A 24,898-nucleotide genomic window follows, 5' to 3' on the forward strand; every position below is an offset into this window, starting at 1 on the left:
CATATGCAGCCGCGCGACCCCGGAGACGAGGGAAAAGAGACGTCTCCAACCCGCCCCTGAATTTATGCTTGTTGGGCCGTTCTTCGCCCCGGCCACGCTCTCCTCTCTCCCGAATCTCGCCTCTTCTTTTTACCCCCGGCGAGATGTCGCTGCGAGACGGCCCCGTTGAATTGCGTCGGTCGATCTAATTATAAAGCGCGCGAGAAGAAGCGGGAATTTAACCGCCACGGTCACCGGCCACGGCTCCCTGGGTCCTTTAGTTTTTCACCTAACGACAATTCGTTTGCTACCTAGCAATAATACGACGCGATCAAATGTTTCTTGAGATCGAACAGCGGCGGCTGACCCATCCGTGAGCAAGATAATCTTAATTAATAGTGTAGGAGACGAGTGTTTTCCGTCGTTTCGCATCGATCGTGAAGAACGGCTGAGTGATCTGAACGTGTCGACTCTAATTGAATGTTTGAATGTATGAGTGCGTTGGCCATAGAGATGGAATGTTGGGAAATGTTAAGAACATTCGGGAAAGATTACCGGATGTGGAACTGGCAAGTATTGAATTGCGTGAATGTGTCGACCCTGAACGATTGCATGATTGGATGTATGAATGTATGAAGCATGGAAACGAAACGTTGTTGCGAAACGACGGGAATGTTCTGGAAACTTCTCCGGATATGGAACCGGCGGATGTTTGAGACAAAAAGGTTTAAAAGGACGCGTTGAGTAGGCATCAGGGTCTTTTGCCGGTCGATTCGACGACGAAACGATTGTACGTGACGGTGATTACGATTATAACGATTTTGTGAATATTATTTGTTTGGTGTTTGTTCTTGAGTTAATAAAGTTCCTTGTTCCATGTGTTGTTAATTCGCGAGTTCTGATTAAGTGATTAAATTACAATTTTAATCCTACAATAGAGTGAAAACTCGATAAATGTCCTCCAGAGCTGTTTCGTAAATGATACATTTCTATCCCTACTACTAGGGGGACCCCCCTTGAACCAGCTAGGCTCTTTAAAAATCTTTATTGAATGCCCCTGCTAGTATGACCACGCTACTGTACGGAAGAAAGTTTTTTATTTTTTACTTTTTGTTAATAACAATTTTGCTGTCACGTGGTGGAGATTATTCTGATTAAAATGAGACTAAACGCGATATAAATTGATCAGTATTTGGTAGCATAATATTGAATTAAATATTGCACTTGCGAGTCTTTCTCCCTTTGTTTGTTCTTCTTGTGTTGTCCCTTTCTAGCTTCGTAAACATCAAAGAACGACGTATCGAGGATTTATTTTTAATTATATTAATAAATTATAATTATACAGATTTTAGTCTAAATTGATCTATACCAATCAAATTACGTGATAAAATCGGTATTTTCCCATCTTCGATGAAATTTAATTTTTTTTACATAAACAAAGCCGTTGTGGCACGTCATTCTGTTATCCAATAGACTTGATTTTTTATAGAAATTATTTTTTCCCGAAATAGAACAAGTTGGAGGGTTCGCATGATGGAAATTTAAAAAAAATTTTTTCGACACTTACGAATAATTTTACGATCTTCTCTCTCGCGGTGGTACAATGTTTACGTCTTAAATTTGCAATGGTATTAAGTAGTAAATATTTTTTGTAAACTTTGTCGACCGCATTTTTAGAAAAACTGTGCTTTTTTTTGCTACTGTACAGTAACTTAATTTATTTCGACAATTCGCTATAATCGAATTACGAATTTGATTTGAAAGTTCTTGTTTTACTTAGATTCCTGCTGTTTCCTTAGAAATGATCTGTTTTATGCGGAGCTTACACACCAACCAAATAGTTCATTTAACCATTTGACTAATCAATTTCAAATTTTGCGTAGAAAAAAAAATTCAAAAATTGAAAAATAAGGTCCACTCTAGTGGTCATACTACATACTGATTTTGTATTTTTGTATATTTTATTGCCAAGTATACTTTATTGCAACACAAAGGTAAATATTAATTTCAATTTTTTGCTAAATAATCTATGCACCATAAAGATATACGATATATAAAACTTAAGGTGCGAATCTCGTGTGAATCATAGAAAATTGAACTATTTTTCTTAATTTTTTTCAAGGAATTATGATTCTTTTTTGCAGTCCACCTAGCTATCCTTTGGGAATACAAGATAACTTTTTTATTAATTTTTATTAACTTTTAATATTGTTATCACCTCCGCAGCTCTCAAGGTTGACTAAATAAAAAAAATCAAAAAGATTTTTATTCGGTAGGTTTACAGTTATCGCCCGTACCAAAATAATCAATTTACGTTTCAAATTGACAAAATGGTGAAAGCTTCAAATAAAAATTGCAAAATTTCCTCATTTCTTTTGCAATTTTTTAATAAAAATGATACGATAAACTGATTATAACAATTTGATTTTGGCACAGGTGAGAACTGTTGGTATGTGTGAATAATGTATAAAAATTTCAAAGCAATCGAACGTATAGTTTTCGAGATTTTATTGTACGCCAGTTAAGAAAGTAACGTTTCGAGAGAAACGCATTTAACACTAGAACTATCGAACCAGTCAAAATGACTCATAATTTCTAATGAAACCTGTAAAAAATTTACTCGACTGAATTTTTGGAAAATCGTAACTTTCTATAAGAGAATGAATAAATACTTATTTCCATTGCATTATACATTTCTTCACGCACCTATCGTTTCAATTTCCTTGATACAAATAAACACACTATAATTGTCGGTAGTTCTAGTGTTAAAGTCTTCAAGATCATAGACATTAATCTCAGCTCCATATAGAATTACCTAGATGACAAAAACGCTCAAAATTTCAACTTTAAATAACAGTAGATGTCTTTTGACTCTGTCGTGAACCTTTCGAAACAGTAATGTCTGGGCTGTACATGGTAATCACTTGAAGCAATGACTCCGGTAATTACCGCGTGGGTTATACAAAAAATGTTCTACACTCCACAATACTTGACATTTATCTCTCAAAACTTAACAGTAAATTCTTAAATATATATACTCTCAAAAAAAAATTGATATTTTTGAGGTCTCACACGAGACTCCCCCCTTAAGTGCATAGTAATTACACTGCTTCGATTAAATTTAATTCATATTTCCCCTGCCTGTCCACTTGATTCTGTCCGCGACTGTATACGCAGGTAGGATCGTGGAAAGGATACGAGAAAACGACCCGACGACGAAGAGAAGAGCAGAAAAGGAAGAAGATCCTAGGTATCTCTCCCCACCAGAGACAGAGGTGGTCCACGGAACCGCCTCCGCGATCTACCATCCCACGTTTGGTGCGTGTGCCAGACGTGTGCTCGACGTTTCTGCCTCTTTCGTGGACCAACCTGTGTGCCTGGTCCCTGAACGGACCTCCACAGCCTCACCGATCCGCGTACGTGTTTCTTCTCTAGTCAGTCAGTCAGTCAGTCAGTCAGTCAGTCAGCCATCGGAGTCTCCTTGATCCGCTCGCCGCCCGTGCGTTCTCGACGATCGTATCCGACGAGTGAATCAAATCGTTCGCGGTTGGACGTGTTCCGAAAGTAGTGGACGGGTTCGATCGATGACGGATCTCGGCGCGCGAAGGTATCGACGTTGAAAAAAAGTTTGTCAACGCGTCGCGATGGATGTCCATCCGGCCCGATAACGGACGGTCTAGGAGAGAGTGACGGAAGTCGATGCAACGCGGATACCGTGCTCGAGAGGAGGGAAAGGACCCAGGAGTCAAGAGCCACCGATAAATAACGAGACGCGATAACCCCTGGGATTAATTATCGACTTCTTTCGACCGCGTCGATTCTTTACGATGAGCCTCTTCTCACACTTCACGCGAAGGAGGAAGAGTCCGCGATAAACGGGGAAACGATAAGCTCGATATTTCGCCGAAATTCGTTCCTTTCGACGACGATCGGTACATCGCTGGCGCGGGGGGGATTTATCTCCGTAGACCGACAACGAGAAACTCGTTGTCCGCGTTGCGAATGCGGAGAACGGATAGATAAGTGATTAACGAGAGGATTCGAGAAGATGGAAGTTCACCGCGATAACGGTGTATCGACGGCCACGGAATCGAAAGCGGGACCGTCCAGCGGCGAGCAGTACAGCAGCTCGTTGGACGACGCAGTGGGCAAGTTGCTACAAGGTTCGCTCCTATCTCGTTATTAACACTAGATTGCCAAAGGAAGTCATTTCGACTGCTTTTTAATTTCAATTGGAAAAACAATTATGTATATAATGACACAATTTCTTAGAATTTTGTGACTTTTTGTACAACATATAAATGCGTTTATCAATAATTGTAGTTACCTCCCCCCTCCTTCATTTCCGGTATTATGTGTTATACCTATATTGCCAAAAAGCAGTCATTTTGACTGCTTGGGAAATTTTAAATAATCAAATGACTCTTATTATTGAATCGAGCAAATTTCTTGTATGACCAGTTCGGCCCTGTATCGAAATAACAGTTTTCATTTTTTTTCGATTACCAACACGTGATAACGTACAAGTACATGATAAATTGTCGATTTTGGCGTATACTTGATAAGTTGCAGTTTCTCAATAAGCTAAAGTAGTACTTGTTAGTCGAATCTTTATGCAGTGATACTTTTTCTAACAAGTTGTTTATTTTATTTCTTTTGTGCCCTAAATTCATAATATTAAAAATTAATTTTAAACAAATTTCTTTGCACATTAGTTATTCTTTCACGGTGCGGTCATTTTGACTGCTTTTGGGCAATATAGGTATATACTAAGTTTCAGTCTTTCTAGTGTTAACCATTCACGGTCCTGCGTAAACCCCGACGCGACTTCCTGTTTCGTTGCAGCTTGTAGCGCTCCTACAGCGAGGAGGTTTTTAACAAAAATAATTTACTAGCTCGGGGGAAAAGAAATCCATTATTTTCATGTTCATACATGTACCGTTTTGTTTCGTAATCTGTCGCCATTCGATTTCGTTTCGTTTGGCCAAGATTTCGCGGATGGAAATTCGATCCATCGTGTTTTTTTGCGTCAATTGTGTGTGGCACCCAAACATCGAGCTTCTTTTTCGATCCAGCTTTATACAAATGATTTGAAACTGTTTTGTGGTCAATCTTTAGCTCCTGGGTGGTGCTACTTCGATCATTTCCACGATTTTATCGACGTTTTCGACATTGGCTGTGAGAGTATCGGAACCATAAACACTACTCGCAATTACAGCCGCCTGGCTTGAATTTTCGCCTTTGTCGAAGCAAAAATCGTAAAATATACCGAATCGAAATCTCTTTGGTAAATTCCACCCTGTACACCTTAAAACTCACAACTGAATCGACCAATCAGAAAACTGTAAAAGAATTTTTTTTACTGGGGAATATCGCTTTTCCAACGATCACAGGTCTCAATTTGTTTGGTCAATACTTTACGAGATATATATCACTGCAACCATCTAGGTGAAAAATAATGGACCTAATATATTCAATATTTTCACGCAGAATACAAAAGAAAGAAAATACTTAGTATTATCAAAGAAAGTGTAACATTTGTGATATCGTTATTATTTCGCTTCGTACAACGCAACTAATTTTGAGCAAACGTTACAGATTTTGATAACATTTCATAAATGTTTAACCTCGATAATTGCTTCGATACGTTTGGTCATACTTAATACTTGCACTCTTTGCCAGAAATCAGTCATAGTTGTCGAGGGAACACTTATTTTCTAACTTCGTTTTTCAATAGGGTTCATGTCTGTTATCGTTACCATGATTTGAAATGGGTGAGTTTGCAGCCAGTTCTGAATTAAAATCAAAAGTAAATCCTTATACTAATTGAAATTGATACAAACCGTACAGTATAATAAATATTTTGAAATTGTCCTATATATTACGTATGGGGAATATGTGAGAATAACATGTAAAATACGATAATCGTCTAGCTAATGCTGAAATGAATAATTTTTTAATTACGCTAAGTTTTACAAGGTTTCAAGCAGGTATACGGGTTTTACCTTGCGCTAAAAAATAAGAATGATTTTATAAAATCAACCGTTTATGCACGTTAATAAAAATCATCAAAAATTTCAGAATAATATGTACAGGGTGATTAATATACAGGGTGTTCGACCACCCCTGGGAAAAATTTTAATGAGAGATTCTAGAGCCAAAAATAAGACGAAAATCAAGAATATCAATTTCTTGATTGAAGCTTCGTTAAAAAGTTATTAACAATTAAATTCAAGAATTTCAAAACGTTCTGGAAAAATTATTTTCGATTGCGGGGGTCAATTACAATCATTTTTGGTGAGTAGACATACCCCCGAAATCCTACCCATTTTCTAGAAAAAAATTCGAGAAGGTGTGAAATTTTTCGAGGGGAAAAAAAAATTTCAAATCGTTCTGGAAAAATTAATTTCGGTTGCGGGGGTCAATTACAATCATTTTTGGTGAGTTGACATACCCCCGAAATCCTACCCATTTTTTAGAAAAAAATTCGAGAAGGTGTGAAATTTTTCGACGAGAAAAAAAAATTTCAAATCGTCCTGAAAAAATTATTTTCGTTTGTGGGGGTCAATTACAATCATTTTTAGTGAGTAGACATAACCCCGAAATCCTACCCATTTTCTAGAAAAAAATTCGAGAAGGTGTGAAATTTTTCGAGGGGAAAAAAAAATTTCAAATCGTTCTGGAAAAATTATTTTCGGTTGCGGGGGTCAATTACAATCATTTTTGGTGAGTAGACATAACCCCGAAATCCTACCCATTTTCTAGAAAAAAATTCGAGAAGGTGTATCTATGAAATCAAAATAAAATGTTTTACAGTGCCAATCCCGTTATTTAATAGACACATCTCGTAGTATGTACCTAGTATCAAAAAACCCTGAACGGTTTCTTTAAAATGGGCCTTCGTTTTCGAAATATTTTCATTTAAATTTGGATTGTTCATTTGTACACCTAATACAGGTTATGAAACAGCCTGTATAGGCGGGTTGTCTTGATCGGGTCGTTTAGGGAGGACACTTTAATTGGCGCTGAAAGTCGGCTTCGTCGGCCGCTGGCTCCTCAGATTTATCCGAGAGATACCTTAGGCCAGATGGAGGGAAACACGAGCGAGCATGATGGAAGAGATAGAAACGTAGGGGAGGAAGGAGGCAGAAGAGGACCGCGGAAAAGACGATTCCGAGGAAGATTTGAACGGCAGGTGCTGCGAACAGAGCGAAACCGCTGAACGTTTGCCACCGACGCTAATTATGCCAGTACGAAATTAAATCTAAGATGGATCGACTTGGGAGGGAACCTAACAGAATATGGCAGAAGGTGGAGCCAAGAGAGCAATGGAACCTAGCCACGATTTACGAGGACGTAACCCGTTAAAATTTCTTCGTTTAAATATAACGACAAACATTTGATTCGTTGGATTTGCTCGTTTTCAGTTCATACGAAAATTAAACTATGTAATGAGAAATTAAAAAATACTGAAATAAAATTAAGGATAACAGTAACAATGATATTTTTGTTTGCCTCGCCATCTCAAATGCCTCTGATATTTTTAAAAAATTTTCACGCAATAGGAAAAAGTGACCAAGAACATGATTTTCAATTGTTCAGAATTATAACTCAGCACAAATTAATTTGTTTTTTACAAGCTATCGAATGGCTCATCGCAAATTGAATTTGGCTCTAAAATATTCGATTTTGAAATTCTTTACTAATAGTAATTACCAAAAATTGAAAGTATCAATAAAAGTCTTCTTTGTTTGCTCTCTCGATCAAGTTGAACGTCGAACGTGTATAATTTATAAATATCGAGAACAAAAGATCTCTATAAAATAATTAAAGTTCTCAACGTTTCTATATGCAGATCTTCTTAGGAAAACGAACGTAATTTTGAAATATCAAAGTAGATTATACATAAAGAAAACGTGCATACATGCCATATGTGTATCGAATAGAATATTGCGTAAAAGTGAGATACAGTTAAAAACTGTTTGCAAACGTAACAAGCGAATACAAAATAAAAATGGAACGATAAAATGAATTTAAAAAGCATTAATTCTAACCATCTATCACAAGTAATACGAATGCATCAAGATCGTTATAATTTATCGAAACATTCATCGAAGCATTTTGAAACCTAATCGTGTGTAGAAGACACTATTTAACGGTCAAACGAGATCGATAGATCTAGCACATCAGCCCCCCGATCATCGACCAGGAAAGGTGTCGATGCATTTAAGGGTGCATTTCCCGTTAACGAAACTGGTAACCAGCGGTTTTGTAAAGGAGTTAATGTGGCAAGAGTCGACAACAGGTCGGCATTGAGGACCAGATTGCCAAGACACACCGGTTCATTCAACGAGCCACAACCCCTTATTGTCAACCACGCAACCGATCTTCCCTGAGGAACCATTCATCCTTTAGAAAAGAATGAAAGTTCTCGGTCAACTCGCTCACATCGCGGGCGATTAATCAATCTGCCGTTAGCCATGTATCTTGATTCGTTTAGAGCACGTGGCGATAGTTGGCACGAACGTTGCGAATATTTGGGCGAAACCAGCTCTAACAAGAGGATCTCACGGTAGTGGGTACAAGTTCTACACCTACTATCAAAAAACCCTGAAGGGATTCTTTAAAATTGGCCTTCGTTTTCGAGATATTTTTATTTCAAGTTTTGTACGCACCGAACAAATGAATTATTCAACACTCATCAATACTGAACCAGTATGTACTACCTACAGATTTTTAGTCAACCGTCGACTTACTTAAAACTTGTTCTAGTGAAGAATGTTAATTCATTCATTTACTAAGCGCGTACAAAGCTTTAAATGGTAATATTGCGAAAACGGAGACCCATTTTAAAGAAACTGTTCAGGGTTTTTTTTGATACTAGGTATGTACTACGAGATGTGTCTATTAAATAACGGGACTGGCACTCTAGAACATTTTATTTTGATTTCATACATATTTGCTTATTATCACCTTATCCCTACAACGCTCCATGCGAATCTTCCATTGTTCGAAACAGTGCTGGAAGTCTTCTTCCGTCAGCTCCTTCAGGACGCGTGTCGCTTTTTCTTTCACAGCTTCAACGGACTCGAATCTTGTTCCTTTTAATGCAAATTTTACCTTAGAAAACATCCGGATACTCGTATGATCCTGAAACGAAGCGCCAATTCCATGCACTGGAAGAGCCGAAATTCGCCGAGAGCCAAAAAAGCTCGAACGAGCGAATCAAATTTCAAAGCAACGATGATTCTTTTTTTCGATATTCATGCGATTGTGTACCTTCGCTGGATTTTTGAAGGTCAAACTATTGATCAACGTTACTGCCTTCACGTTCTTGTTGAACTCCGTGAAAAATGGAAAAACGAGCCAAATTGTGGAAGTGTGCGACATCTATCTGTTTTCTAAGGTAAAATCTGCATTAAAAGGAACAAGATTTGCGTTCGTCGAAGTTGTGAAAGAAAAAACGGCACGCGTCCTGAGGGAGCTGACAGAAGAAGACCTCCAGCATTGGAGGATTCGCATGAAGCGTTTTAGGGATAAAACAGGAGGGGTATACATATGTATATTGAAGGTGATAATAAGTAGATATGTATGAACTCAAAATGAAATGTTTTACAGCGTCAGTCCCGTTATTTAAAGCCACACCTCGTGTAACTTGGATTAGGTGTACAAATGAATAATCCAAATTATCTTAAGGGGCCATTCTACCTTGTAGAAAAATACATGGTTCTTTGTGAATTTTTTTTGCGGGCTATTAAGAAGCGATTAATTCCGTGTTTTGTAGATACATTTATTATATATTTAGCTATATTTACGAATTTTTGCAACGCATAATATCTATTGATTACGCTGTTTTTGTTGATCGACAAACAACAGTTTTTAGGAACGGCGCCCGACTGCGTATGTGATATCTTGCGAACAAGTTATCCGAAATCCAAAAACCAACGATATTCTTAATGTAGATGAGTGTGGTTATAGCACGAACTAGGATCTTTTCAAAAAAACAAAAAATGGCAAAGTGATAGCTATTTTACGAAAAAATACTGAATATTTTCATATATTCGGTTGCTTTTTTGTTAATTAAAGAAAAAGTATTGCATATATCGCAATTATCCTAGTTCGTGCTATAGGGAGACCAGTTCTAAAGATACTTTATAAATTTCATGTTGATATCTTGAATAGTTTTTTCGTTATCACATACGTAGTGCCGAAAAATGTAGTTTCGAGAAAAACAGCTTTTTTACGTCCAGTTGTTATACCTGCGCGTGGTACATTTCAGCATGCTATAACTTCGTTAGTTTCTCAAATTTTAATTTAATATTTGGTAGATATATTTTTGAGACTACATGCTAAAAGAAGGTCTTGGTTAGGTCTGGGTTAGGTTTGGATTAGGTCTGGGTTAGGTCTGAGTTAGGTCTGGGTTAGGTCTGGGTTAGGTCTGGAAAAAAAAAATTCGATTTTTTAAATCCCACAAGATAGAAAGGCCCCTTAAGCAGTTATAAAATCAAGTTTAAAGTCAATAGATTTTCCCGCTATTTTGCTGTCATATAGTGTTGACATATACACTGGTGGAGAAAATGATAAGGCACCTCAAAATTTTTGGAAATGAACATCTATTTGTACATATACGTGGAATATGAATACACAACAAAATAAGGTACTAGTTTTGACATAATATATGAAAAAATTAAATAAATCGTTCAATCCATTTATTATTTATACCAAGAAAATGAAATTGAGTGTGGACAAAATTATAAGGCACTTTCAATATAAAATTACAAAAGTATTAAAATGAAATAAGATTACATAGTTTTTTTAAGTTTTAATAATGTGTCGACTGCCCTTGACGATGTACCACTTCAATCATTCTTCTTGGTAAACTTCTGTACAGATCCTTTATATAATTTTGATCCAAGCTTTCCCAAGCTTCTAAAATTGCAGATTTTAATTCGGACACTGTATTATATTGTTTTCCACCTTCATATAATGTTCGGCTGAGTTTTCCCCAAACATTCTCGATAATACTTAGGTCAGAAGATCTTGCGGGCCAATTTAAAACCTTTACATTTTCCGTTTCAAAATAATTTTTTACTATGCGAGCGGTATGCACAGCTGCATTATCTTGCTGAAATATATATTTTGTCCCAGCAGTTCTGCGATCGTAAGTGTCTATGTGTCTCTTAATTAAATTTAAGTAACCAGCACTATTCATACGGCCTTGAATGAATTCTATTTCAGTTTTTCCTCTATAGCCGATACCTGCCCATATCATTACTCCACCACCACCACATTGTCTGCGACTTAATACCCTTTGCTCCTTTCTTAAATCGTGGAAATAGTATTTATATCCATCTGGACCATCCAAATTCAGTTTTTTTTCATCCGTGAATATAATTCGTTTCCACTGGTTTTTCCATTGAATGTGCTCTATTGCAAAACTTAATCGGGCGGTCTTATGTTTGTCTGTTAACGGCGGCTTTATAGTAAATTTCTTCCGTTTTAAATAGCTTGTTTTTTGAATTACTCTTTTCACTGTTTTAGTCGATACGTTAACTCCACAATCCACTGCAATTTGTCGAGGCGTAAGTCCAGAATTCGATGCTTTTTTCAAAATTAATCTTTTTTCTCTTGAAGAAAGGGCTGCAGGTCTTCCCTTTGACTTCTGTTTCCCATATTTTTCGGGGTTTTGTAAAAAATTCTGTATAACACACCGACTTCTTTTTAGTTTTTTTGCAATCTGTACTTGATTTTCTCCATTAGACTTTAACTGGAGTATTTTAATCTTCTCATCTTCGCTTAATGCTGTTCCTCGTCCCATAATTTAATTTTGGGTTAAAAAGTATTTAAACACTTATAAACTAACTATTAATAAGTAATTTCTACAAGATAAACTTGCAGAGAACTGCACACTTCAACGTTTTCTAACAGACTACTTCAAGTGCCTTAACATTTTGTCCACCTGAAATTTCGAAACAATGAAACTCAAAGACCACAATGCACCGTGTTTTGTTTGTCTAGACTGGTACGTGGCCTTGAAAGGAAGTTTCTCACTTATAACATAGTTTACTGCTAATAACTTTAAGATTTTACTCAATACATCTGGAATTTCTTATGTGTACAACGGTGCCTTATCATTTTGTCCACCAGTGTATGCACTTCCAATCAGTGGATGAGATTCGAAACTGGCTTGACGACTTTATCGGGTCCAAAAACGTAAAATTTTTCGTAGATGGAATTCATCAGCTGCCTGAAAGATGGCTCAAAGTTATAGAAAGCAACGACGAATACTTTGATTGGACACTTCAATTTACTTTCTTTCAAAATAAACATTCGACCAAGTATCTCCACGCTAATGGTTATTTTCAAATTCCTAGAGAAGCATTGTATACAGGGTGTTCGGCCACCTCTAGCAAAAATTTTAATGAGCGATAGTAGAGGCCAAAATAAGACAAAAATCAAGAATACTAATTTGTTGGTGGAAGCTTCGTTAAAAAGTTATTAACGTTTAAAGTGCCGCTCTTACTGAATTTTTTTCTCGAAAATGCGCAAGATTTCGGGGGTATGTCTATTCACCAAAAATGACTGTAATTGAACCCTACAACCGAAAATAATTTTTCCACAACGATTTGCAATTTTTTAATTTTCTCGAATAATTTCACACCTTCTCTATTTTTTTTCTCGAAAGTGGGCAGGATTTCGTGGGTATGTCTAATGACAAAAACTGATTGTAATTGACCCCCGCAACCGAAAATAATTTTTCCACAACGATTTGCAATTTTTTTTCTGCGTTGAAAAATTTAGGCACCTAATTTTATTTTCAGTAAGGAATTTTTTTCTCGAAAGTGCGTACGATTTCGGAGATATGTGTAATGATAAAAAATGATTGTAATTGATCCCCGCAACCGAAAATAATTTTTTTAAAACGATTTGAAAAATTTTTTTTCGCCGAAAAATTTCAGCACCTACTCGATTTTTTTTCTCGAAAGTAGATAGGATTTCGGAGGTATGTGTACTCACCAAAAATGATTGTAGTTGACCCCCGCAACCGAAAATAATTTTTCCAGAACGATTTGAAATTTTTGAATTTAATTGTTAATAACTTTTTAACGAAGCTTCCATCAACAAATTAGTATTCTTGATTTTCGTCTTATTTTGGCCTCTACTATCGCTCATTAAAATTTTTGCTAGAGGTGGCCGAACACCCTGTATATCCTAATTGTATTACGCATTTATATGCTAATAATCCTGTAGAGGGTTACACAGCATTCAATAAAAAAAAAAAATAAACATTGAATGGGGCTGAAAGAATTGGGGTATTCATACACCTAATATATACCCGCTACCGTTTCAAAAGCGATTCCCACTAGCGTGAGTTCCCCTTGTAAGCAGCGATCGGAAATGTTTCGCAGAAACTCGAGCACGCGCGATTAGAGGACGAGCCATATATATTTTTCGCACGAAACTTTTTCTATTCCCGTCGCCCTTCCAGGGTGCGAGCCCTTCCGCGTTTCCACGGAAAATGTTGCTCGTTGGTATCGACGAGGACCTCCAGCGGACGTTAAAGAAGCCGCCAGAGATGCCGCGTCGGTGAACCGTGTCCCTATGGTAATTAGCTCCCACCAAATCCACAGCCTCCTGGTGACACTTCACCCCACGTGTAACCCTCCTTCCCTTTAACCTTCCTCGCTTCCTTTTTCTATATATTTTTTCCCCCCTTTTCGACGATCACCGATGCGGCAATTAGAAGCAGAAACGTAACGCGTACTTCGAAACGAACTTCCAGTTTCACGGTTTCTTCCTCTTTTTTACTGAACTTCTCAGACTGTTGGACATAAAATAGATTTATACGGCACGGTAAACGACGAGAAAAGAATTCGGTGCGTTTGGAGCCAAAGAATTTGAAAAATACGTCCAACCGATAAATGTGCGGACCGCGGATGTTTATGCATTTATGGGAAATTTTAATTTTCAAAAGACCAGAGAATGCTCTTAATATGCACATATATAAGGAATGTAACTGGTGGTACAAGCGAATAGAGGGCGATTCTACTATTTTTAAATTGAATCAAAAATATGGAACAAAATTGTTTTATATGACTCTTTTGTAAGATATTTTAGATATTTTCCCTTTAATATCTTAATACAATAGTTTGTACGGAAAGCTGACTCGAACGTAACTAACTAAATTATTATTAACAAACGATTAACTAACAAAATGAACAACTTCTAAATGCATACTTCACGCGAAACACACACACATAGTCAGCAATGCCTTTAATCGAAACTCTCACATAATGTAACTGCACTCATACATTACAAACCTAAAGGTTGCTTACACTTTATTTTCGATGAAAATAAGTTTGAAAATTTGTCTAGTACGCGTGTACTTGATTTAGCTTCAGTGATCGTGTACAATGATGACATGACGAGCATTGAACGATTAAAACAAAAAATTATTATAGCGTTTGAAGAGTTAAAATTGCACGACAACACATTAGAAAACGTTCGATGGAATTTAATGAGGAGAGCACAGTTACGTTTGAAACAACGTAGGCATCCAACAGTTCATAAATTAGACGAATTCTGGAAATCTGTTCATCGATCCATTGGCAACGTTTACGAACAAGAATGGAGGTGATCTACAATGAAATCCGTCGAGCTGAAGCTGGTCCAAGTGAACGCGTACTCGACCTTTCAAACTTGTTTCTTTAAAAAATTTTATTCTACATTTTCGATTCAATTTTTCACGTAGAACCACCCCCTAGTCACTTGTACCACCAGTTACAGGACACTCTGTATTTAGGGATTGAGACAACCCTTTGCAAAGCTGTGATTTCATTAATTCTTTTGATAAAAATATGAAATTTCATATAAATACGCAATCTATGTATAAACGAGGGACTGTCGTCGCGTAATCAGATTCTCGAGATGAAATTTGTTCGAACGGAAAATCCATGACGACCCAAGTAATCGTTCCCTAAGCGGCGGTCAGCTCGTTTCGCGAGATAGAGACGAAGCCAGCAATAATAATTAGTTTCGTAATGCGAACGAACGATCGACCGATAAAGACCACCGTGCTCGGGAACTTTCTTTCATTTGCAACTCGTAAAACTTCGTATCGTGTTTGCGTAGAGGAATCGTCGAGGATCGAAAGAGAAAGATGAGAAACATGCGTGCCGTTCCAAGAATTAGCCTCAACGAGTGTATTTAACGCAAAGGATATGTATGTAGGTGTCGTTTTATCACCTATTTCTTCACGATCCAGTTCTACGCGACGATAGGCTAACGCAACTTCCGGTACCCACGCACCCCCCACTTGCTATCTCCATTTTCCCTTTTTAATATACACTGAAAAGTAAAATCGAATCGATACTTTTCTAAAATATAATTTCTTCATTGTTAGATTGCATTGTTACAATTTAACAAAAAATACTGTACATATACACATTCTGATTAAAAAAAATGTAAAATAGTTTTTCTTTATACTGATATTATTTGTGATTCAATTTGGCACCGTTGCAAATTATAATCGAAAATAACAATTTGTAGGGAGTTTCGCGATTCGTAGGAACATTTTTAAGACTTTCGTAATTTAAAAGAAAAATTCAAAGGAAATATTTTGGCCTTATTTTGGGCCCCTCAGGTCAGTCTAAATAACAATTATTCATAAGAACAAATATAACAACTTGTAGGGAGTTTCGCGATTCGTAGGAACATTTTCAAGACTTTCGTAATTTAAAAGAAAAATTGAAATTTTTCAAAGTACAGTTACTCACAAAATTGGTCGTACACCTACTTACGTTAATCACGAAAAATGATGGGAAAACTAATGTAAATGCACATATATCCCTCTGGTGGCGAGCATGGGAGGCAACGCCACAAAATATTTTTTTTTAAACACTGAACGACATGGTTAAGTGTTTAAAAAAAACACATCCTCTTACTTTTCCATCTATCCAACTAAAAAATCGCAGACGAACGCTTTATTTCAGGTGTTTACAGTGGTCTTACACCTTAACCTTAAATATTCACGATTTTTTGTAAAAGACATTGTGAAAGTGTTCATTTTGCAGGTTACGACTGGACCTTGCTTCCGGTTACTTCTCGCGCGGGAGGACGAAGAAGCGCCCATGTGAAGCGTCCAATGAACGCGTTCATGGTTTGGGCACAGGCCGCGAGACGCAGGTTGGCCGATCAGTATCCCCAACTACACAACGCCGAATTGTCGAAAACGTTAGGGAAATTGTGGAGGTAAGGTACCATTTGTCACTTCTCGTGTAACGTATGCAAGAGGTATGCAAAAGTTTTCATCGTTTTTATAGGTTATTTTATTGATACCGTACCCTTTACGCCAGGGGGCATGAATGTGCAATTCTATAAATACTGGAACACGTGCAATTCAAAGTTCTGGAATTGTTAAACTGGAATCAACCTTAGAATATAATCACCACACTTATGTAATGTACAATTTGGCATAAAGTTAGGAATGAAATGAGACATTCAACGATTCGAAATACATATTTACTGCAAAATCTGACAATTTTTCATATTCATGGTTCTGGAATAAACGGAACGGTAGGTTATGAACCGTACAATATTATCCACCATTTTTTATTGTACTTTCTCACCATTTTGATAAAGATCGATAAAAGTATTTTCGAACTTCTTCAACATTTTGAGATTGCATGCCAAAAAGTTCGTTTTGTGTAGAGCTGAACGAATCGACATTTGATGGTCTATGTCTATGTCTAAGTATACAGGGTGTCTGGCCACCCCTGGGAAAAATTTTAATAGGAGATTATAAAAAGTTATTAAAAAATTAAATTAAAAAATTTCAAATCATTCTGAAAAAATTATTTTCGCTTACAGGGGTCAATTACAATCATTTTCGGTCATTAGACATACCCTCGAAATCCTACGCACTTTCGAGAAAAAAATTCGAGAATGTGTGAAATTTTTCGACAAAATTAAAAAACTTCAAATCGTTCTGGGAAAATTATTTTCGGTTTCGGGGGTCAATTACAATCATTTTTGGTCATTAGACATATCCTCGAAATCCTACCCACTTTCGAGAAAAAAATTCGAGAATGTGTGAAATTTTTCGGCAAAATTAAAAAACTTCAAATCGTTCTGGGAAAATTATTTTCGGTTGCGGGGGTCAATTACAATCATTTTTGGTGAATAGACCTACCCCCGAAATCCTACCCACTTTTTAGAAAAAAAATTCGGTACGGGTGTAACTTTAAACGTTAATAACTTTTTAAGGAAGCCTCCATCAACAAATTAGTATTCTTGATTTTCGTCTTACTTTGGCCTCTAGAATCTCCCATTAAAATTTTTCCCAGGGGTGGATGAACACCCTGTATTGGTTATGATATAGCTTTCCATTCCAGCTCTATTAACATTTTACGATTCACCAATACAACACATGGTCTAGTATTATCGTGCAGCAAGATTCCATCAGTTTCTCATTTAATTTCTAAAATTCTCTATACAGAACTGCCGTAATATTTTATCCTGAATTTAACAATTCATAGCAGTACTTTGTGCTTTCACTCCCATAAACTTTAAAGAATCGATCATTCAAATGAAAATGCCTCAACACGTAATACTTCTTTCAGAAAAGTTAACTAGTACTAAGCGGTAATTAACATAAAAGAAGAAAAACGATGACAATTTTTACACATGTCCAATAATAATTAAGGTGCCTCGATCCAACAGAATCCTGAGCGACGACGAAAAGCAACCCTTCATAGAGGAGGCTGAGAGACTGAGAAACGCTCACAAAAAGCAGCACCCGCATTACAAGGTGACCGCCCCAACGTAACGTTCGACTTTTAAATCCGCCATTGGCGCTAACTCGAGACAAATTCCAGTATCAACCGAGACGAAGGAAACCGAAACCGGACGAGCAGATGGGCATCATGATGCATCGGACGACCTTACCTTCGCCAGGCACTTCGTTGGATTCCACCAGCTCGTCCGACTGCGCGTACCCGCGCCTCTACACGGACACCGGGATCAAACCGTACGACAGGCCGACCTACCACAACAGCAAAGCTACCTACGATCTGTCCAGATCGTCCTGGCCCAGCGATCCGGCCAAATACACGATAGATCACGAGAGCAAACTGTACGAGCCGAACACGAAGAGCTACGTGGACGCAAAGTGTTATGAGGCCATTAAGTATCACGAGGTGTCCACCTCCAAGTACCACGAGACGGTTCCAAAGTACTCGGAACTGCAGACGAAACCCTACGATTTACCCAAGTATCCGGAGACCCTGAAGTATCCCACGGACGTCACGAACCCGACAAAGTCGTACGCGTGCGTCCACGGTCAGTATTACTCCGCTCCCGAGGGATACACGATGCACGAGGAGAACGATTATCAAACGCAGGGAGTCGCGACCCACTCCTTTTATCCGTACATATCCGCCTCCGTACCACAGCCCCCCTATTATATGGGTCCTCGATAGATCGGTTTCAATTTTTCTTCCTGTCAATAACCAAAGTACTCACGGTTGAGTACTCGAAACGCTTTGTTCATATAAATCAGGTATAAAGTAATGATTTTGCTTCCATGCTCTCTAAATTCATTCCTAACCTCTTACGCCGTGTACTGTTTTTAAAGATCTTAGTAAAAGATACTTACAATTACAATATTGGATCAACAAATTAGATACAATATCAGACGCTAACTTTAAATGTAAAATAATAATATTTACATTTATTTTTAATCATCAGTTATCATCGACCATCGTTTTCAATTACTTTCTTCCATCTCTCAAACTATTTTTTCATTTTCAAGAAATATTTGGAGTTTTTGGAAATTCTTCCGGTTAAAATCTTTTACAAGATTGGAAAGTAAAGTAGACGAGGTGTAAGTTACTAATCATAGTTTTTAATTCTTTGAGATTTCTTGGCGTAATATAGTGAAATAAAATTCCTTTCTTCTTCGCTAACGATAGACTTTTTTCACATAAAGCTGTGTGTGCATCTTTAACTTCATCGCCTTTTTTTTTTTAATATCGAATGCACGTTTCAGATCGACGAAAGAGTATTTTTTGGGAGACGTACAGAGAGATTTCTCTAAACAAATATACTTAAACAACGTAGTATAAACGCAAGGTACATGAGCAAAAGAAAAAGTTACGCGATGCAGGTTGCAAGTTCGAGAATTTAGAGCGATTCGCTCTCTTGGCAAAAAAGGCACACGTCGACTCTGCAATCCGCATTATAAAAATAAACGGCGAATAATCGTCTGCGCATCTATCTAACGCTAGATGCGTTGCCTGTTGTGTTTCTACGTTTTGTTGCAAAATAAGGAGAAACACAGAAACACAACGGCGACGCACATAACCTAACTCAGATCTTATACACGTACAATGCATAAAATAAAGATAGTTTCCCAGCTAGCTGCGTTACTGTTCTGAGACTTTGATATAATCGGGAGTATAAACAAAAGAAATTGTTCAAATATCATCGAAGGTAAAGCGTATAAAGGAATCCATCAAGAATTCGATGTATATTAACTAAATTAGTACGATGTCAACCGGAAGGAATGCAGATTCAATTGATTACACCTCCAAATGTCTACCTCATGTAACACAATGTTAAAAGTAGGATAGATCTTTCTAATTGGCGGAGCTGACAATCTCCCTGCTCGAGCATTGCGTGACAATGAAAACGAACAGAAGAGAGTAAAATAGAAGATCATTGACGGTCGATACAGGAGGGTCAAGGAGGATGGAGATTTCGAGACGGTAACGTTAAGCAGAGCGAGACAAGTACCTCCCGACCCTCTGTATTGTCTGATATCTTTTCAGCAACCCATGGTACATACAGAGATTCTATCGTCTAATCAATACGATTTAATATGTCTACCAATTCATGTATTTGTTGCTTATTCGTGTGCATGAACGCTGACACGGTCCATATCATGTCGGCGAGAACCTCGTCGTTCTTCTCGTCCATGGCGATATCCTGCGACAACTGCGGATTAAATCTGTAATAAGGCACTCCGATCATGGAGCACCAGCCTTTGGCACGATCGACGATCCTCCCGTCGCTGGCAGTTGCCTGATCCACCAATATCTCCGCGAGAGCCGCTATTCCCATGGCAAACTTTGCGGCATCCCATAGAGTCTCGGGCAGAGCGATATCTATGTCCTTCAACGGGGAAGGTGGTACCAATCCTGTGCCAAGGGAGACCACCAAGGACAGAGGCGTGGCTGGTTCGTAGCCAATAGCGTTCATGGCTATATTGTACTGATGAATCTCCGTCATGGCGTCCAAAGTTGGATTGTTTGCTATCAAACCGCCGTCTATGAATCTGCCAAAGGCCCGGAAGTACGAAGGTGCCGCGCCGGTGGCCCGTGCCACATGCCAAATCAATTGATCGTTCGGCGAAGGATCGATGGGCGTAGGGCTATCTGGTATTTGCAGTATAGTATTCGGTGCATCGTAGTTGCGGAACAAGTGAAGTCTGAGAGGTTTCTTGTCGGCTAGGACACTGGTGATTATCATCTTCGGGCTCTTGATATCGGACATAACCGTTGTCGATCCCAGACAATCTTTCAATACCTTCTCCAACGCTTCGCTTTTATACGGTCGCACTCCGACGAAAGCTTCCTCTTTGATGCGGAAGTAGAGAGCCTGACATTCTCGCAACGACTTTCCAGACGCGAGCCCAAGAGCTAAAATACCACCGGTCGAGGTTCCAGCGATCCAATCGAAACATTTTATGATAGGTTTCTTGAGGCCCGACTCGATCTCCAATAGAATTTGTACGAGTATCAGACCGCGAATCCCGCCTCCGTCGAGGCAGAGAAGTCGTCCACCTTTGATCTGCTTGTTTTCTTGCGAAGCCATAGTATCCATGCCAGAGAGATGAAGCACTTGATCCAGAACATTACGCGGAGCAACTAAAGGAGGTTGTTGCGGGGAAATACCGACGAAGTTTTCATTATGTTTGCAGCCTATATTGCAGTTTTCCATAACCGACGGACAACGCAAAGCCCCCACGGCATGTAGAATGTACAAAATCTTCTGACCCTCGGTGCTGTTGACGGTCACCCGGTGTCGCGGCGTTTCCGATTTCCAATTTGTAGCATTTATGTCCGCGCCGAAACCGATCAGCATCTGAACTATTCCCAGCGTATCTTCCGAAACCGCCAAATGTAGCGGAGTATTGCCATCCTTATCGGTTATATTCACGGATGCCATATGACTCAAAAGGGCCACCACGCACGGTAATCGTTTTCTCATTGCCATAATATGTAAAGCCGTACGACCGTCAAAATTCAGAGCATCTATATCACAGTTAGTTTCAATTAAAGCATTAATAACTTCTCTGCTTAGAGACCAGTGCAGCGGTGTGCCACCGTATTTCATATCTTCGGCGTGAAGAAAGTTCGATTTTGTGTGAAGGAGATCTCCAACATAACCTGGACTAGAAGGCTGGCCCTTGGAGGCAGGAATATTTACATCCGCGCCGAGTATAAGAAGCGCTTTAACGCATTCGGGTTTGTTGTTAAGACACGCGACATGCATGGGTGTGTAGCCACTATTGTTGCGACTATTCAAACTGTTTGGTAGGTCACCTCCGAGGGCTAAAATTATTTCTTTGGTAGATGTAGCTGCGTAATGATATACTGTGTTGCCTCTATTGTCTAAATGTTCCAAGGAACATTTAGCTTCTATCAATGTCTGCACTATATTCAGATTATTGGTCTGCACTGCTACCTGGAGAGGCGATACTCCCGTCACATCGTCTCCACTGTTCAGTTGACAATTCACAGCATCATAGGAGAAAGCTTTGAACAGGGAAAGATGAGCTGCCAAATGTGCCAATGTCCAACTAGGATACTCTTCTAACGTGTTGCATAATTTTTGTATGTTATTCACGTTACACATCTGTACAAAGAAATTGTAACAATTAAGAACCATGAATATTTTACATCATAATGCATTTGCCATCTAACTGGTTATCGATTATCAACAAAATTAATTTTAAACGAAACGTTCATATTGTATTACTAAAGATGATAATAAACATCAATATATCAAAATTTGAACGATAGAGTGAATATCCTTGACGGCAAGTACATTAAGAACGCACACTTTTAAAAATAATAATTAATTACCTCACGACAAATTTGTACAAGTATTGGAACCTTGTCCTTGTACATGTAAAAATGAAGCGTGGCATCCTCCTTAGATTCGCTTCGATATAAACTAAAAACATTTTAATAGAAATAATATTGCATTCTTCATGCTAGGAAAATAAACTATATAAAAATGAATACCTGTACGCCTCATGCACTGTTTCTGTACATGGTCTATGAAGAACAACTTCATATTTCTTTTTAAGGGATCCTTCTGGCTTATAAAGTACAACACTATCCTCGCGGAAATAAACATGTCGATCACTATATTCTTCGGGCTTGACTTTTCGAACTACGTTCGGAGGTGAATCCGCAAATACGATATTTCCAAAAACATGATCGGCAATCGATCCCAACCAAGCCATACCAAATAATGTTTAGGTTATCGACAGACGACACAAACAGCTTTGATCGACTAACAAGACTGTTGTAACGATTTTAACTAAAAAAAGTTGTTATGACACTTCGTCGATGATACACAGAAACGACATCGAATCATCGTATGTCGCTGATCGAAAATATAACCTTCCTCGAAATTAAAAAACCAGATACAAAAACTCTGAACAGTTATAAAAATAAAAGTTCATACAGTATGCAACAGTGATTCGTAGCGCGTAAAGGGAAAATCACCGAACTTACAATGATCCCCAACTCGAAAAACCAAAAAGTTCTGAAACTTTGGAGATATGTAGAGCATATATAATTATGTATCATGCAATATTTTTTGGTTACTCAAATTCACTGTAAAAGATAGAAATTTATACCCAAATATTTGGCCAATTTTGATATTCTTGTAATTTGAAAACTATACATCAGCCATGGTCAATTAGGGATTTTACTAGCTATATGTTCGGGCCATCGAGAAGCCACTGCTAATCCATTGTTGCCAAACGGCAGATCAATATCATGATTCATGAGGAAATAAGTGATGGCGCGCAAAATTACTAACCGTTATTTATCACAGTGATCGCAAAATCATTAACTTGATATTAAAAATTAAATCTAATTCAATTCTTTTCCCTCTATCTTATTATATCAGTATTTTAAAAGATAAAATATTAATTCTTCTTCTCGATGTCAATATTGTAATATTATTCATTTAAATAATAATGTAAAATGTTAAAATTTCTGTTGTGTTTATAAATTGTGTTTATAAACATACTATACTGTGTATAAAGTTTCACAAAATACCAATACATTACTTAATTATAATATGAAACACAAATAATAATTTTAAAAAAGTCTTACAAATTTAATAAATCGATTTGTTAATTGACATATATAATGTAATTCTACATACTACGTTATATTTTTGCCACTTTGCCGCCACCGTGGCGACTCATCCCAATAGAGATACCACCCCAACGTCCTGACCTCGTCAACATTCCTGAGAGCGATCCACGACGATAGCGTTACGTGGAAATCCACCGCCAGATCGGCACGCCGCCTCCGGAGGAAAATCTAACCGAGTAAGTCTAGGGAAATCCCAACGTAACAGTAAACACTTGCAGCCGCGTGATAGTGTTTGACAACACAACTACAAGCTTGTAAGAAAGGGAAGGGGGGATTTGCCATCTCGTAATCTTGTATTCTCCTTAAACGGCAAAAATTAATGTCGTCCAGCATATGGATAGATACGTTTGTATTGTATTTTTGTGCGAAGATCGTTAACACGGATTTATTTCATACGCATATTGGAAATCATTTCTACAGAAATTAAAAGATGCCAAAAGTACGAAGAAGTAAGAAACCTCCACCGGATGGCTGGGAACTGATCGAACCAACGTTGGAAGAATTAGAACAGAAAATGCGAGAAGGTAACAACGATATTGTATGATGGTTATGTTTAGAATGCTGAATGTTTTTGTTTATATCCGTAGTTTTTACTTGTTGTTTAAATTGTAGCTGAAACGGAACCTCACGAAGGTAAACGCAAACAAGAGTCTTTATGGCCGATATTCAAAATCCACCATCAAAAATCACGTTACATATACGACTTGTATTACAGACGGAAAGCCATAAGTCGTGGTTAGTATTATTAGAAACTACTCGAAACAGTTAGTATTTATTCGCGTATACATTATATTTATTGTGCTATATTTTTTTGCAGAATTATACGATTATTGTTTGAATGAAAATATAGCAGACAAAAATCTAATAGCAAAGTGGAAGAAAGTGGGATACGAGAACTTGTGTTGTTTACGTTGCATACAAACTAGAGACACCAATTTTGGAACTAACTGTATTTGTCGTGTTCCTAAAGGAAAATTAGAAGAAGGTAGAATAGTGGAATGTATTCATTGCGGTTGCAGAGGATGTTCTGGATAATGTTTAGAGGTTAAAATGTGTAAAGGTGCCTGTGGTTGTTTGTTTATTTGTCTCGGTAACACATGATACCTTACGGGTTCTTAAGAGCTCTGTTGCATGGCATCAACAATTGACGGAAGCGTAAGTAAAGGTAAACGTTTGTAACGTGCACATTCCTTTGCTTTTGTCTGAGTTGTATAATTTATAAAATCCATATAATTGCTACTAGTTTATTCGTTACGTTGTAACGAATAAATTTTCCAAGTTGGATTATGTCACACGCGAAACGAGAATGTACAAATTAATAAATGATTCTTGACCTTGGAATAAGAAAAGCATGTTCTGTTCGTTTCATGGGAAATGTTTTTTATGCATAGATGTCCAAGTGTTTTGTATTTGTAAGCGAGAAATTTCCATCGAATTTGAAATGCAAGTTATAGAGA

General features: G+C 37.7%; 3 protein-coding genes across 3 annotated transcripts; 2 read left to right on the forward strand and 1 right to left on the reverse strand.

Annotated features, from left to right (window-relative positions):
- Positions 1–3,360: 3,360 nt before the first annotated feature.
- On the forward strand, positions 3,361–18,744 carry LOC122397383 (transcription factor Sox-8-like). The gene is made up of 4 exons (XM_043396516.1): positions 3,361–4,142; positions 16,053–16,230; positions 17,701–17,788; positions 17,856–18,744. Exons 1-4 carry the CDS (start codon positions 4,028–4,030, stop codon positions 18,456–18,458), a joined length of 984 nt encoding a protein of 327 aa, XP_043252451.1. The 5' UTR covers positions 3,361–4,027; the 3' UTR covers positions 18,459–18,744.
- Positions 18,745–18,841: 97 nt separating this feature from the next.
- On the reverse strand, positions 18,842–22,677 carry LOC122397377 (85/88 kDa calcium-independent phospholipase A2). The gene is made up of 3 exons (XM_043396506.1): positions 22,290–22,677; positions 22,128–22,218; positions 18,842–21,897 (listed from the first exon to the last, which is right to left on the reverse strand). Exons 1-3 carry the CDS (start codon positions 22,511–22,513, stop codon positions 19,840–19,842), a joined length of 2,373 nt encoding a protein of 790 aa, XP_043252441.1. The 5' UTR covers positions 22,514–22,677; the 3' UTR covers positions 18,842–19,839.
- A 1,065-nt stretch (positions 22,678–23,742) lies between these two features.
- On the forward strand, positions 23,743–24,895 carry LOC122397392 (protein BUD31 homolog). Its single transcript, XM_043396529.1, has 3 exons — positions 23,743–23,965; positions 24,054–24,176; positions 24,259–24,895. The coding sequence occupies exons 1-3, from the start codon at positions 23,872–23,874 to the stop codon at positions 24,474–24,476; spliced, it is 435 nt and encodes a 144-aa protein (XP_043252464.1). The 5' UTR covers positions 23,743–23,871; the 3' UTR covers positions 24,477–24,895.
- Positions 24,896–24,898: the final 3 nt, after the last annotated feature.

Source organism: Colletes gigas, unplaced genomic scaffold (genome assembly GCF_013123115.1).
Source record: "Colletes gigas isolate AHSC1104 unplaced genomic scaffold, ASM1312311v1 Colletes_gigas_Sc00009, whole genome shotgun sequence".
Lineage (NCBI taxonomy): Eukaryota > Metazoa > Arthropoda > Insecta > Hymenoptera > Colletidae > Colletes > Colletes gigas.

Excerpts from the sequence above, each read along its gene's own strand:
- LOC122397377 (XM_043396506.1), bottom strand. The coding sequence starts at position 22,513 with ATGGCTTGGTTGGGATCGATTGCCGATCATGTTTTTGGAAATATCGTA. Across the intron at positions 22,219-22,289 it reads ACAGTGCATGAGGCGTACAG|TTTATATCGAAGCGAATCTA; the intron begins GTATTCATTTTT and ends AAATGTTTTTAG. Across the intron at positions 21,898-22,127 it reads TTGTACAAATTTGTCGTGAG|ATGTGTAACGTGAATAACAT; the intron begins GTAATTAATTAT and ends TTCTTTGTACAG.
- LOC122397392 (XM_043396529.1), top strand. The coding sequence starts at position 23,872 with ATGCCAAAAGTACGAAGAAGTAAGAAACCTCCACCGGATGGCTGGGAA. Across the intron at positions 23,966-24,053 it reads AGAACAGAAAATGCGAGAAG|CTGAAACGGAACCTCACGAA; the intron begins GTAACAACGATA and ends TTTAAATTGTAG. Across the intron at positions 24,177-24,258 it reads ACGGAAAGCCATAAGTCGTG|AATTATACGATTATTGTTTG; the intron begins GTTAGTATTATT and ends ATTTTTTTGCAG.
- LOC122397383 (XM_043396516.1), top strand. The coding sequence starts at position 4,028 with ATGGAAGTTCACCGCGATAACGGTGTATCGACGGCCACGGAATCGAAA. Across the intron at positions 4,143-16,052 it reads AGTGGGCAAGTTGCTACAAG|GTTACGACTGGACCTTGCTT; the intron begins GTTCGCTCCTAT and ends TTCATTTTGCAG. Across the intron at positions 16,231-17,700 it reads ACGTTAGGGAAATTGTGGAG|AATCCTGAGCGACGACGAAA; the intron begins GTAAGGTACCAT and ends TCGATCCAACAG.